General features: G+C 35.6%; 2 protein-coding genes across 3 annotated transcripts in view; one reads left to right on the top strand and one right to left on the bottom strand.

Annotated features, from left to right (window-relative positions):
- The window catches only part of LOC111420245 (pro-epidermal growth factor-like), a 126,434-nt gene that overhangs the window by 32,777 nt on the left and 77,026 nt on the right, over positions 1-16,631 (bottom strand). For both annotated transcript variants that reach the window (XM_071195893.1, XM_023053231.2), the window contains one exon: positions 13,708-13,809. In XM_071195893.1, coding sequence (XP_071051994.1) covers positions 13,708-13,809 — 102 coding nt within the window. The remainder of the gene's footprint in view (positions 1-13,707; positions 13,810-16,631) is intronic.
- LOC111420100 (pupal cuticle protein 36-like) lies at positions 14,435-15,697 on the top strand. The gene is made up of 2 exons (XM_023053048.2): positions 14,435-14,543; positions 14,602-15,697. The coding sequence occupies exons 1-2, from the start codon at positions 14,535-14,537 to the stop codon at positions 15,607-15,609; spliced, it is 1,017 nt and encodes a 338-aa protein (XP_022908816.2). The 5' UTR covers positions 14,435-14,534; the 3' UTR covers positions 15,610-15,697.

Here is a 16,631-nt window from a genome sequence, read left to right as displayed (position 1 = left end):
GTCATAAATTTTGATTTCTTTACGTTTATATTTAGCCCGACTCTTGCACACATCTCCTTTAACTCGTTCACCATTAGTTTCATCTCTCCAAGGCTATCCAAAATAAGAACTATATCGTTCGCGTAGCGTAAATTACTTAGGTATTTGCCATCAATGTTTATGCTTTTTTGGGTCCAATCCAATTGTTTAAATGCATTCTCCAGGACTGTGATGAACAATTTGGGTTCAACATTATATCGCCTTGTTTTACTCACAATCACCATTTTACTACTTCTACTCTCTTCAGTACTTTTATGCAATTTTGCCGTCATTGTAGCATTCTTGTAGATATTATAAACAAGTTTGGTGGGTATTAAGGTCGGTATTACACTATCATAGTTCTATGTCATAGATCTAATATCATAAATATTTGATGAAAAATATTACAATGTCATATGTCTATGACCATTCTATGACCAGTCTCTATGACTGCCAGCAGAACATATTATAATATTTGGAACAAGAATAGCGTCTGTATGAAACGAATGTTGAATGTCAACAGTAATGACTATAATAAATATAGAAATAAACGTTTACTTGTTTATTAATTGATTGCTGATAGTTGATAGTAGTGATATTGTTGAAGGTTGTACAGGAACAGATGTAAGGAAGCAAATCAATGGATTAAGCTAAGAACAAAGGCTAAGATAAGATTCACCAGTTGCTAAGAATCTAAGTGTTATAATAAGACGGTCTTCCACGCTTATACCGTTTCTGAAATGAGTATTTTTCTGTGCAATTAATTTATATACAGTACGTGGCAAAAAAATAGCAACACCTCGAAAAAAGATGAGTCACCAAGCTGGAATCTTAACAAAAGAACTGGATGCATGTAAAAAGTCGGCAATAAAAACATCATATCGATACATAAGGTATTGAAGTTATTATATGGCTTTTGCTGTGAAACACACAATCTGTACCAGGAAAGTTAAAAACTGCATCACAAAGTAAATGCCATTTAGCGAGTGAATGTTGTTTCTTCGATCGGTAACAATGCCTAGAATTAGTAGAAGACCGCGATTTAACCAATTGTCTGACTTTGAAAGAAGGAGAATGTTGAGGCAGGTATTCCGTTTCGTGAAATTGGTTAAAGATTGAATCGAAATCCTTCAACGGTGCTTCGAGCATGGACCGTGCGGTCTGAAGAACATAACCAACATCGTCGTCTTGGAAGTAGACGTCATCGAGCGAGTAGTGAATACAAATAAGTCTTAGAAACAGATATCGTTCTTCGGCTGCAATTTGTGTTGACTGGATGAGAGATCTGAGGCAGATAGTGTAGCGGAGAATTGTGTACCGATGAATTTCATCATATTATCATTCTACAGGGTGCGGCAACATCACTTCCTTTTTTCAAAATTTAATAAAACCTATTGTACGAATCAAAAAATTTTAATTTGCTTTTTATAATGTAGGCACGCATTATAAGACATTCCACAGTTTTGAAGATAGAATCAGGTAGGGGATTAGTTTGTCATGACTCTTGCCAGTATAGCAGAGATTATGTTGGCAATTCCTGGATGTTGATCAAATCCTGTAGGGTCCTTGGATGGTTCACAAAAACAAGGGATTTCAAAACACCCCATAGAAAAAAAGCAGAAGCGGCCAAATCGGGAGACCGGACCGGCCACTCCAAATCGCCCCTAATTGAGATTAGGCGTTTTGGGAAGTGTTCCCTCAAAACAGCCATCATGCTCTTGAAGTGTGAGCCGTTGCACCGGCTCTCACCGGCTCGTCTTGTTGGAACCAAATGTCCACTACGTCCAACTCATCTAGCCGTGGTGATCGCAACACTAAAGCTCTTACTGCCTCAATGTTCTCAGGTGTTCTAATGGACCGAGGGACACATTTCAAAAAAGGAAGTTATTTTTCCGCACCCTGTAGTAATTAAGTATCTAAGTATCTGAAGTATCATTCTTTTAACCTCCACTCATACCGATCTTTAGGACGCGACGTCTTCCTATGACGCAACTTCACAAAAGAGCCAAACTTCTATGGTAGCAAGAAAGACAAAGTTGGATCAATGAATGGGATTACATAATGTTTAGCGACGAATTCGGGTTTTGTTTGTGACAAAATGATCGACGGGCAATGGTAAGAAGATTCCGTGACGAGCGGCTCAGTTTAGAGTTTGATCAGCTCAGTATGAACTGCCATATCGTAGGAGTATAAGTCAACTTTAGTTGTCATCCCTAACAGTTTTGTCATGTTCCAGCAGGATAACGCTCGTATCTGTCAAAACTTCCTACACCAGAATTAGTAGAAATTCTCTTCTGGCCTATTTGCTTTCCGGATTTAAACTCGATCAAACATGTGTCGGATATGATGGGTGGCTATATAAGGCATTTACCATAAGTCTTGCAAACATCTTGCAGTAACTGCAGCTCGTTATCTACAGCAAGCCTGGGATGAGATTCCACAAGATAAAAATGATATCTCATTTATAGCATGTCTCGCAGAGTTAGACAGTGCATAAACAGTCGTGGGGATGTTGCATTTTATTGTCATAAATTGTTGGTATTTTGTTTTCAATTGTTATGATTTACTACTGAAATATATACAAATTACTTGTAATTCAGCTTTGTGAGTCAACTCTTTCGATGTGTTGCAATTTTTTGGCATGTAGGTTACTTTAGACTTAATGTTTTGGGTCTTCACTTTTGAGTTCTCTCAATAAATGATTTTCAATTTCCAAATTATTACGATTTATTATTTGATCAAATATATTACGTAGTGTAAATTGATTACATATTTTCCGTAATATTTTTGCATTAAACTTTATATTACAAATATTTGATAATAGACCTATGATATAGAACTATGATAGTGTAATACCTGCCTAACGCTGAATAACAACTATATGACTACTGTATTCAAAAACCCAATAAAATCTCAAAGAAAACCTATAATTACTTAAACAAACATTAAAAAAAATTAAAGAGATTTGGTTCCGTTTCAAGCTTATACTTTAAACAGGCCAAGGTTCATATTGTAAGAACCTGTTACAAATTATGCTCGTGGACTTACTTTCATTGTCATTGGGAAAAGAAACGTTGAGTGAGTAACAACGTTAAATAATATAAAAGATGATTATTTATTTATTTAAATTATTACTTTAATATTAGCAAAATTTACCACTTAAGTTCTATTAAAAGCATTAAGAGATAAATTTCATAATCAATAACACAAAGTGGTGTAATTTTTGTACCTATTTCTAACTTTATTCCTTTATAATACACGCAAAGTTAACACGAAAGCTCCACTTCAACCTATTTACTGTAATCTACAGTCTAGACGCTTTTCATTCCCACATAGTATAGACAGTAATAAGCCGACGTTTGATATCAATAAATCGTTCAGTGAAACCCATTTTTCATCTACTTGTTACGCGAGAAGGAAATCGGCTTCCAATAATTCACCGGACATCGACAGGCTGTCGTCCTTGCACAAAAATCTTCAGAATCGTTCTTTCGCCGTTTTTCTTATCCCTCGAACGATGACGTACACCTTGCGTACCAATGCGACGATTATAATAAATCGATATCGTTACAGTAGATCGCCGACGAGATAGCGAACTCGCCGTTCGGCTATCTTGCATTGTGCTCGTGTCCGTATAAATATGGAAAGTGTATCCGGTACGGCGGCGGCGTAATTTGCATTATCATTTAAATATCCGAGCGCTATTGACCGTTTTATAAGCGTTATTAACGTTAATAAGAGCGTTGTGCGCCGTCGATTTCAACGTCTCAAACTCATTAATGAACCGTTTTCGTCGCTCAATTACAAATTACAATACGTTATGTTTTCTCAATATTTCTCTATTAACCATTTAAATATTCGTTAAGATTTTCTTCTTAGCACCTTCTCGAGCTTATCGAGTTCTTTAAAACTCTCGGTGTTGGTGAACTCTTCCGAGTGAGACAAACTGTACGTGCGCTGACCGTAGCAACATCATACATAATTAATTATTGCTTTATTATATCGGGGCAGACTCGAAACTGTTCTGATAGTACGTTCAAACGCGGTTACCGGAACGAACCGACGACGTGGTGCTTTTAAATGTTCGCATCTTTTACTTGTCGATCTCTTTTTCTCTCCAAGAGCAACGCGGGTGATTTCGTTCCTAATTAAACGTTTAAAACCGATGGACTGATATACTCATGGAATAAAATAAAAAAACACCGTTCTGATTACGTCGCCATGAATAATTGGGTATAATTACAATTAATTTATGTCGTGAAGAAATTGAATAACTTTTTATTTGAATTGCGAAAGCGGCATCGAGTGTGAAATAAAATGTATCTTAAGAGATTTTAATGGGGTACGTTTTTATTATCTAGATTTAAAATAAACGATAATTTTTATAACTTTATATATTAATAATAATATAGTGATATGCTGATGACAAAAAATCATATAGAGATCATTTTAAATTTATCATAAATCTCATTTTGTTATAATTTTATCTATCCAAACTCATTTCTAGTACTCTAGTCTAGTAAGGCAAGAATTATGACTAACAATTATGTTTAAGTAAGTAAAATGTTAGCTCATTGATTCATAATAATAATTGTCAGAACAGAGGGTGTTGAGTTGTTGCATAACGTGAGATGGATACAGGTCATACGTGACATGATATAGACATCACGCGACCGATGCTATCAAGCTAGAAGAAAAAAGAGAGTGAAATGCGTTAAAATACGCATGAAAGAGCATCACGAATATTTTCCTGCTGATGTTATCTGATTTAATGTGTATTAACTACATAAGACATTACTGCAAGTTACAATCTGTAGAGCAGATTAATTGCTCTAAAATAAACCACAACCTTACTTTGCTCAGATATACTCATAATTTGTTCATCATGAGGTTGATGCATGAGGTAGCCATTAACCCTAATCCTAAATCGCTCGTACAAGAGAACATTACAGTATATTGTTTTCTCTATTATGACTTTCTTGCCTTTATGTAAATCAGATCATTGATTTTGCTAGCCCATAGTTTTTGCTTAAAAGGTATAATTTTAATTAAGGTGTTCATATTATAAGCAGAAGAGTTAATGGCTATGGCCTGATAAGTTGTCACAAAAATAACGTTTATTTTTATGAGGGGTTAGTGTCACTAGTTGGGTTGGAAAGCATGCAAGAATAAGGTGGTTTTAAGGTTGGTAGATCATGTGCGGACATGCTCGAATATGGGAGTACGAATAAATGACTCCTTTTTATACTTTACCAAGTCGTTGTGGCTGCAGATAGAAAAGATTCAGAAGACTGCTAAATAACGGAGTGGAAAGAGTTTGTACACCTGAGATTTTTATTCAGAAAGACTACAAATTGCGAGAGGAATATAGCTCATAGAATAAATTTAGGACATAAACCAGTACAGCAGCTCAAACGTCATATGTTGGTCTAAAGGAATAAAGAACTGCGCTAAACGCCTAATATACCGTTGTATAATAGAAGGAATTACATTGTATTGCTCTGAAACTTGGGACACATCACAAAAATATAGGCGAAACGAAACCTAAAGAAAAGCTAGACTCCAATACATTACAAATAATGTCATTGAGAAAATAATGCACGCAGATGGAGTTATCATAGCATGGGCAATTGAACAGAATGGGCGAGAATAGATTGCCAAAAAAGATCTGACGGTAGATCCCGCCAGGAAAGCATAGAAGAAGAAGATTCTGCAGGGCGTAAAGAAGGCGATGACAGCTAAACTTATTGTCCAGGGAGGATACAAGATACAAAAAAATGGCGGTTGAAAAAATGAATGGCGAAAATACCTTTGGTCAATCAGCGTCACTTCATTTCTAGCAAGCAGTTCTTGCTGACATTTTTCCTTTATTCGGTCTAAATCCAGGGATGCTTATAATTGCACAATCACTACACTGCTATTAGACTGCGGTTAGGCGTTTCATTCAATTTCAACCATTTAGGATACAGAAAGGTATAAATGTTTCGATTTATGTGCATTTTCTGCATAATGATAATATACTTAGATGCATAAAGTCCTTCTTGATCTATTTCATTGCTTTCAACTGGTACAGGTTGAGAGTGTCTGCTGCAATAGTAGTGGATCATTGTTATGTAAGGTTGTGTTATTGTGCTCAAGAAAAATATTAACCTGGACCTCAAACCTTGCGACTCACATCATATATGCACAATCTAAGGTTGAATACATCGAAGTCTGTGGTTAAGCTCCTCAGTAATGAACGTATCTATTCGAAATTGAAGGATTAGCTAAAGAAAGGAAGCTAAGACTCTCTTTTAGATACATTTATAATGAAAAATTTTTGCGGAGGATGCAACTGGAAACTAAAATGGATAAAAACAGCAATTTTAAAAAATATAGTCCTATAAAATATCCTTGAATGTGAATACTTTCTTTTTTGTATACATCCAGTTTTCGTTTCGAAAATATAAACGAATTAACTTTTAGCCCCAATTTCCAACCCCTGCAACACGCACCAAGGAGGTTCACCCATCACGTATAAAGAAATACGTTAATCTTATTACACAACCACTTTACTAAATTGCGTTGAAATCGGTGAGTGACACTTATATAACTTCCGTTAATGCAAAAATTTGTAAGTTTTTAAATGAGGCCCGATGAAGCGAATTCTTGAACGAACCTCGTTAACAAAGTAATATTTGATGAACTTATACAACAACAGCGGAAAAGTTCTTATTGTTAGATTATATAGGTTGAAGTTTTACAATATAGTGACCTCTATTAATTAGATTACTGTTGGTGACCTCAAACTTTTATAAAAATATTGATTGTATACTACGAAGTATCTACCATTATTTATTTTTAGATATTTCATAATGATATCAACCCAAAAGTGCAATAATAAGTCTGCTTTCCATGGTGAACACGTTGGCCAACAAGGAAACAAAAAAAAACACAATTCGTTGTCGTGCGGTGTGTTTCTTTCGAATCGGGTCCATTGTTTTGCAACCTCCCCTAAATGGAAGTCTTGACTCCCGTATCGAAAACCAGATCACATAATCTATAATAACCGTTAATTAGATGAATAATTGTGGTACTCGATTGAGGTCATTTCGAAGCCGACCCATATAATACTTTAAAAATGATTGTTAGAACAAGTTATTATAACTGTTCCGGGTTTTTATTATTAATATTTTGCACATGCGTTTTTAAACCTTTGTGACAAAAGTCGGTCTACACCTTTTATGACGCGATTAAACTATTTTATTGCTTCCCCGGGGAAACCATAAAACGGTTTTCGAAAGACCCCGCGCGACGCCGCCGGACCCGTTTGATTAAATCTACCATATCTGGACTTTCACAAATGAATAACACCGGAGCGCGGTGCCGCTCCGGAATACAGTGAGAGTTTAACGAACTGATTTAATTACTTGTTTCTTTACGACTTCCAGAGCGTTTTCTTGACGTTACCGGTCAAGCTTCCACCATAAAACTACTTGGGCGTTCAGCAATAATATTTAGAGCATTTAAGAAAAGGAAATACATTAAACAGATTTTCTTTAGATAACGTTCTAAACCAATCTTTTCGAAAACCAATTAAAAGTTACGAACAAAGAAACGCATTTATTTTGTATATTGTGCCGAAATTGAGACATACCGATCAGCTACGCCGATTCAAAACCGCAAAAAGGTAACCCCTTCTGTGTTGGAGGCGAGGATTCCTGGACGTTCTTGCGGTGTGCAGCCGGCTTATTTCTAAGGATTCGGCCAGCATTGTATTTCCACTACTCCAATATGCGTCCATGGCGCTCGTAGCTTATGGGGTTGGTTAAAAAACAATCGCCCCGTTATCCAGCGTCGTTATTATTCCGTCCTTAATTCGCCCGATCAGGGGCGGCACAATGACATGCCTTCGCTGCAAGCCATTGTGGACACCCCTTAACGAATTCCCCAAGAACTCATTGTTAGTCATGTTTAAGAGGGCTCAAGAAGATGAGAAGGCGGACGATTGGATATAAAGGTCAAGGTTGTGAGCTTTGATCAGGGGAGTAAAATACAAATTCTTGTCGTAGAATTTTAAATTAAAAGTACAGTCAAATTTTGATACAATGATGAATTCATCGCTACATTGTTGTTTACTTTTTAAGTTTTAACTAAAAGTGTAACTAACACTAGAGCTAGAACTAAAAACATTCGGGTTTAGCCGTCTTAAGAGACACTCGGCTAAACCCGAATGTTTCTAGTTCTAGGTCTAGTGTCAATTTTAGTTTTAATTGTTATTCAGTGCTAGATTATTGTATATTTTTATTGAACTAAAAGTGGAACTAACACTAGAGCTAGAACTACAAAATATTCGGGTTTAGCCGTCTTAAGAGACGCTCGGCTAAACCCGGATGTTTGTAGTTCTAGGTATAGTGTTAGTTCTAATGATCGTGTTAGTTCTAATTTTAGTTGTTATTCACCGTTATATTGTTATATATTTTTCATTGAACTAAAACTAGAGCTAGAACAAGAAATTTCATTTAACTCACACATTCTTCTTTCTTCTTTAATTACATGTTCCATACATTTTTTTCCAATAGTGTCGTTAAGTCTTTTTTTTTATTGGCTTATTCGAAAGTATTTTAAAATTGATTGACCCTATATTTTTTAATTTTTGTTTCTGAGGCTTAGTTTCTCAAAAAAAAATAATAAAGTTTGAAACTACAAGGCACGAACTCCAAAATACGTCACTCAAATTTGAACGTACGATTGGAGCGTATAAAAATCAATAAAATTCCTGGAGAGAGACAATGCTACGAATCTTATGCGCTAGAAGAAAGCGGGAGAGAACTTAACGTCTGTAATTTCTTACTTAAAACGTCATCTGGAGTCGGGGTGGGGAATTTTAAACTTTTACATTAATTATTGCAAAGATTAAACAATTTTCGAACGTGAAAACGTTACTAATCCGTCTAATTTAATTTAGATTATCGATTTTTTGAAAGACGGTCTTTCTAATCGATTGACATTAACGGCCCTATTGTCCGGAGCGACATTGTGGATAACCTGTACTAAAAGTACCCCTATATCTACTAATTTATATGAAGCAATCTTACTTGCACCTCATTGTTTATTTGAGCCCACATAAACTCAATTGGGGTGAGTTCGCGGTGGTAACCTCAAAACAGTTTTGTTGCAATTTTTGGCCATCTCATGTGTTACATGAGTATTATATTGGTCTTAATTAAGTCGAATTAGGTGAATAAGCTCAGACCGAACCATCTTTTCATTGTACTGAATATTTTTGGATGTCAATCAAGCTTGCATATTTTACTTTATACTATATATTACTATATTTCAACTTTACGGCTGTGATATGAAGCATTATCCAAGACAATAACAGCATTGTCTGTTAGCACTGTTAATATTTGATCAAACCATCTTTCAAACACTTCAGTATTCATTTCTTCATGGTAATCGGTTGTCTTTTTACCTTCGAAAGACAACAAAATTAGCCTCAGATCCTATGTAGTCAGTAGTCATCAGTAGCCTGTAGTCAGTCCTTCTGTAAACGTTTGTCGTCGACATTTTATTCTGTCATCCTGTTTAGCGATGTATCATTCAACTAATATATTGGCCGATTTTGGCGACTATAATCTTTAATTGTCATCAAATACCTTCTTCTCCACCTAATTATATCATCACGTTCTATCAACACACTCTTTCGATCTCTCTTCATGTACCTACATTAATTAATATATCATATTTAACCATATCAGGGTACCTACAGCATTAATTTACTCAAAATTTTGTTTATATTGATTAGAACATTGGCACTGACCTGAAGTTTATCATTTTCATGAATTTGTACAATGTTGAACAACACATCTGTAATAAATCATCGCGCTGTTTCACTTCAGTCAATACTTTATCAAGGATAAGACGGTCATTTTTATAAAAAATCTGTAAATTAATTCTCTTATCGAATTCTTGACAGTTTCATCATAATCATCTACAGTTAACCGCAAAATTAACGCACCACTTATATATTTAGATTTATTACAATTAGTCAAAATTATCATACATTTTGAAAAACATATTACGAATAGAATTATTTCGATAATAACAATAAGTTTGACTATCAGTAACTAGTGGCCCAACATGTAATGCCTGACATCGTCGTGGCATACTTTCAATTAGAAATCTGATGGTTTCTTGAGGGATATCTTCCCATACGCAAATAAGACTCTGTCGCAGCTCGTCTAAGCTGTTAGGTGTTGGTTGCTGACTTCTAATCCTTCGTCCCATTATGTCCCAAAGATGCTCGATTGGGTTCAGGTCTGGACTATAGGCTGGCCACTCGAGGACTTGAATATTAACATAATTTAAGTATTCAATAACAATATGTGCCGCATGTGGCCTCGTATTAACCTGCATAAGAATAAACCAATCGCCAATATAAGATGCAAAAGGTATCACAAAAGGTTCTAAAATGTCTGTTATGTATCGTTTAGAAATCAGACGTCCACCATCAACGATAAAAAGTTCCGTCCGAGCTGTTAAAGATATTCCACCCCATATCATCACTGAACCGCCTCCGCATAATGTGGTTTCTGGAATGTTACATGTGGCATATCTTTCATTTGGCCTTCTGTACACTCTTGGATGAGGCAAAACTGTGAATCATCCGTAAATAACACCAGCTCCGAATGATGGATTTCCCAATCCACGTGCCTTCATGCAAAAGGCAATCTGTTTCTTCGGTGGTTTGCAGATAATCTGGGACCAGTAGCTGCTGCCCGAGGTCGTAAATTTTGAGTACGAAGTCTTCTTCTTATGGTATCTTGACTAATAGCAGTGGCATGAACCTCGTTTAGGTGTATTTGGCTTCGTGCAGTAGTAAACCGTTCCCTAAGTGCTCGAAGCATCAAAAATCATAATGAAAAGCATAATCGTTGGTCTCTACAAATCTCTGCAGAACCCGTTGTTGTATGAGCCACGCCAAACCTTCTACCAAGTTCGCGATTTGTTAGTCCTTCATTGGACATAGTTACAGTTTGAACACATTCATCACCATTTAAATTTCGTCTAGCACGCTCCATTAGTATTGCACGAATGACAGTTTTCTTATTAATTGGTAAAACAATTAAAAAACAATGCCTACTTTTATTTTAAAAGTGAGGCTTATTTACTTAAAAAACAAGCCCTTCATGAAAAGCAAATCCTATACAAAAGGCGTAATAATGCACAAATTATTACAACAATCAGAAATATATAATATTTCTTGAAATAAAACCAAAAGTCAGAGTGATGCGTTAATTTTGCGGTTAAGTGTATTAGTGAGTGTCTTCCAGAACATAGCTTAGGTGAAGTAACTTGTCCCTTCTCCTTATATTATTTTATAGTGCGCTAATAGTAGACTGCGCCAGTTTTATGCTTTTCAATCACAGATATATAGATGTCCTAACTTGAGATATTTTCGCTTTCTAGCCGGAGATATTTGCAATCCAGAAATACTTGGTACTTCATCCATATTAAAGGAAAACGACGTGAAAATGTTTCACCCGACGAGTATGTCAGCCGTTTCGCAAGTTTCGGGTTTAGCCGTGCATTTTCAGAGTTTTTAAAGTTTCAAATTAAAACTCACCGTATTAGTCAATTAATCGATGTTTTACAGTACATAAATTTGTAATTAGTTTCTCTTATTTTTAGATAATTTATTTAAGACCCATTTAACATAGTTCAACCAATTGTTAAACAATAAACGTTTTATAGTGATACTCAAGGTTCCTTCGTAGCCATTTTATGACAGTATCAATACTTAACTACGTGTTACTTGTTATGGTAAATAATTGTAACCGCAATTAATATTTCGAGGTTCAATAATAATAACTCCAATGTTAAATGTTGTTATTGCGGTTTAATATAAAGATTGTGAGTGGTTGTTAATTATGGGGGTGTCGAAGGATCACTACGTTAGTAGGATTTGGGGTAAATGATTGTAAGGGGGGTTTTCGTTTTTATTAATGAACCCGTCCTATCGGAAATGCATAAATAGCACTCGGATACCGTCGTTGTACACGGCGCTCTTCGGCCGTCAACGTTGGACCGCGGCCAAGAGCAGCACCAGCGCCGGCGACGGCATCCCAGTGATTAGCAGTCGCCAGACACAATAAGTAACGTACGTTTATCACGCGAGCTTCGTTCCATGGGGAGCCCAAAAGCGTCACCGCGCTTCTTTAAGCGGCGCCCTTAATCTAGACCGGTGGGAGATGCGTTTAACTGACTTTTTGGTTATGTATATGTAGTTTATAAAATTTAAATCTGCCTCACCGACTCCTCTAAGCTTCTTTTTTAAGAACACAAGATAAATTATATCTAAATTAATTCAGCAACAACTATATTTATAATAAAAAAAATGGAAATTCCTCTAACAGTAAGAAGTATAAACTCGTGTTTATAATTCTATAAATATTGAATGATTTGTTTCATTGTATGATCGAAATCGAAAATGATAGGTTTACGTAGCCAATAAGCTATTGATTTTCATTTTGATTGTCACAAACGGAATTATAAAGTAAGAAGAAGTAGAATCTTTATTCTCGGACATTTTACATAACCATACAATAATAGATATGATGCTAACAGTGTCTACATTGATGTACAATTAGCATAACCGGTAGCCATAATCATAAATATTTAAATTTTAGAAATACGAGGTATTATAGTCGGCCCACTGGCGTCACGTCATTGCATCCGTAAATGAATTAGTAAATTTATTTTCGTATCGCCGAAGTCTAAAAACGCGCTACGTTAACCAATTTTTTTTTATTTTAAGTTTTCTGGAAGGTTCTTTTCCGAGTCTCTAATCGTCTTGTCGGAAATTCAGACTATGGCCATAATTATAGCGGCCGACGAGCGGATGTGATTTCAGACGCGCATCATTGTCGTCAAAAATAACACCTCACGAGTCGGTTAACGGCTCGTCGACGGCTGAAGATCTGAGGACACCCACCAGAAAAAGTGAAAGTCTAAATAAAGTCGACGAACCCCATTGCTTTAATTTAATGGCTGGGCCAATAAAGTTAAAGATTGAAGCGTTCTATGGCCGCTCTACCACGAAAAGCGCTTTAAATCGTGCACGTTTTATTGTAGCCGCTTGAAATGACACGGTGTGAACCTATTTCTGACGTCAGGAATACTATAGATTCTATATAAGGCTGATTAAAAACACTTTTTATCCTATTTTAGTTGCTATAGAAATTTTGGCTTCATCATGGTTTAAGAGTGTTCTTGTTGGTATGGAGCTGGTCCAAGTGAAGACATGAAGGACTTGGCAATTGCTTGTGAGAATTTGTAAAACAAGACAAATCTAGTTGTGAGGAAATTTAAAGGAAATTCCACAAGATATTAATAGTTAACTTAAACAGTTGATCGATGGAGTCATTTGGTTCCAACAAAATGTAATTTCCTCTTTTAAATCTTCTTTTTCTTATTGATCGATGGTGTACTCCTGTCAATCTCAAACAATTTATATTCTCAAAAACATTAAAGGCAGTTGTTTGACGACCTGTTAATTACCAGGAAATCATTGAAGCAGAAATATAATTTTCTGCTGTGAAGTAAAAGGTAGCAACACATGTTGAGTGGTATAATTAATTCTATTTACATGCACAACTTGAGATTGCATCATTTCAATATTAAAAAAATTAAAAAAAATTTACTCACCGACTATACTAAATAACGACATAGAAGCTAGAACTAAAACTAATGTAGCCGACCAAGGGGGCGGGGAATTGTGTGGCGACGTCCTCCGCGATCGTCTTCTCCCTGTAACAAGAACAGAAATAAACGTTAAAAAAGATAAATTTAGAACTGTATCGATACCTTAGTTTAACATTTAATAAGAATTTACTTCTTCTTGAATCTCGTTCTAAACGAACAAACGAACGGTAACGCGGAAAACGAGGGAGACTGCGAATAAATTGTATCGGATGAGCGCTTTATTTGCATAAACCCTGATTGTAGATTACATTCACCTCTTCGCAGAAGAAGGATTCGTTTCCGATTTTAAGTACTTAAAAGGACCGTGTGAGAGATAGTTTAAGAAATTTCTAAATCAGTAAAGCTATAAAAAGATTTTTTACGCGCAATTAAAAATAACGTATTACATAAAACTTGAGATTCATTAAGTTTCGTTCATCCTTCAATTTCTTTTAATGGCATGATATGTCAAAGCCTTTCAAAGTGTTTAAATAAAGTGCTTGCCATTTATCTTTATAGAATTGCGTCACCAACAGAGACGTACCGACTGTACCGACAGAGAGCGGCTAATCTGGATTGAGTGCATAAACTTTCAATTTTTTTATTCGGCACACATACGCCAAATATATGTTACCTTGAAGAAGCCTTGTGTAATAATCTGTCCTGTATCATCTTTTAATTGGATGGCCACGTTTTGGATGGTATATAAACCGCTCCAAATTATCTAAAGTCATCAATTGCTTGGTGTCCTACAAGAAGTAATCAACAAGAAGTTACTTATCAGAACAAAGATGAAAGTGGTAAGACGAAAATTAAACGTTAAAAATTTTTATCTTAATCTTATTTTTTTCTGTTTAGTTCGCTTTAATTCTTTTAGCTGGATTTGCTTATTCGGCAAAATTAGATAACACTTATCTTCCACCCAATTCAGCAAAAACAGCTGGTGGTGCTCAATTTTTAAGCACACCCTTTAATGGACCATCAAATTTAAACCCAACTAATTTTAATGGACAACCAATCGATTTTAATGGAAAATCAACAAATTTCAATGGACAACCAATCAACTTTAACGGACAACCATCTCACCAATACATAACCCCAACCCTCCCAACAACACCAGTTTTAAGAAAATCATTTTCTACCTTCAATCATCAAGTTCCATCTGGTCCATCCCCTGTTTATGGCCCAGCCAATTTCAGATCCAATAACCCAGAAGCTCGTGCTAATACAATTCGTGCTGAAAACACCAATGATGGATCAGGAAATTATCAATTCAACTATGAAACTGAAAATAAAATCGCTCAAAACGAACAGGGACAATTGAAAGCAGTGACCGATGGTGAAGCTTCCGTTGTACAAGGAAGTTACTCTTATCCTGGGGATGATGGTAAAGTTTACACCGTAAACTATATTGCTGATGAAAATGGATTCCAACCTATTGGTGAACACATCGATCAAGCCATTTCTTCCGCTGCCTCTGATGCTGCTAAATCCGCTGCTGCTGAAGGACAACGTGGATATAATTACAATGCTCAACAAGGTTATAATACCCCAAAAAGTTATTCTGCTCAACAACCTGAAGTAGTGGGAAATTACCAAGGAGGATTTAATAACAAACAACAACCAGGATTCGGAGGAAAACAAGGATTTGGAGGTCAACAAGGATTTGGAGGTAAACAAGGATTTGGGGGTCAACAAGGATTTGGAGGTCAACAAGGATTTGGAGGTCAACATGGTCAATCAGGATACGCTGCTCCTCAACAAGGAGTAGATGCTCATCAAGGATTGAGTTCTCATCAACCAACTTTTAATGGACAACAAGCTTACACTCAACAAGATGCTAGCAATGGAGGATATAAATATTAGAAATTAATAATAACGATTTATTGTGATTTATAATAATCTGTAAGGCATGCAAATTGTAAAAAATGGAAAATAAATGGTTTTCCTAAAATTATTGGCCTCATTATTTCAGTACAAATTTTCGTTCAAATTTAATTTGAACTTCAACAACTCAATTTTAATAATAATAATAATTTATTGTTTTCCAAAAGGTTACAATTTAAAAAACTACAATACCAATAATTTATGTAATTCCTATCTTTCTCCAGCTTCTCCCTACGTACCCTCGCTGCCTCCACCACCCCCATCCGTTTCCTCAATCAATCAATCTCCTTAATTAATTTTAATAGAAAAATAACTTATTTCAACGATCCACCACACAACTTTACTGAACAATCAATCAACTGTAATGGACAACCACCCTATCAACACCAGTTTTTCGAAAATCATCTACCAACTTCAACCTTCCTTTGCCTTTTGACAACACCAAATTAAACAGGGGATGGATTAAATCATCAGTTCCTCATCGTTCCATTTGGTCCAGACAATTTTAGTTTCAACAACCCCGAAGCTCGTGCTAATACAATTCATGCTGAAAACACCAATTATGGATCAAGAAATTACCAATTCAACTATGAAATTGAGAATAAAATTGCTCAAAATGAGCAGAACCAATTAAAACCAGTTACTGATGGTGAAGCTTCCGTTGTTCAAGGAACCAACAACTATCTCATCGTGGTAATCATCAAGGATCTGGAGTCAATCAGGATTTGAAGGTTAACCTGGTTGTATTGGTCAACCCGGATAAGTTACTTTTCAACAAGGAATAAATCCTCATCAATGATTTAGTTCTCATCAATAAGATGCCAGTAATGGAGCATATAAAAATTAGAACTTAACAAAACTGATTTATTGTGATTTCTAATCATCTATAAGACATGAAATAAATTATTTTCCTAAAATTATCGGCCTCATTATTTCAGTACAAATTTCTAAAGTGAAATTTAAATTGACTCCCCTATATACACATATAGTTGTAAAGCTCA

The sequence above is a fragment of the Onthophagus taurus genome, chromosome 1 (genome assembly GCF_036711975.1).
Source record: "Onthophagus taurus isolate NC chromosome 1, IU_Otau_3.0, whole genome shotgun sequence".
Taxonomy (NCBI): domain Eukaryota; kingdom Metazoa; phylum Arthropoda; class Insecta; order Coleoptera; family Scarabaeidae; genus Onthophagus; species Onthophagus taurus.
The sequence above is the reverse complement of the archived record's forward strand: the minus strand, read 5'-3'. Positions and strand labels throughout refer to the sequence as shown.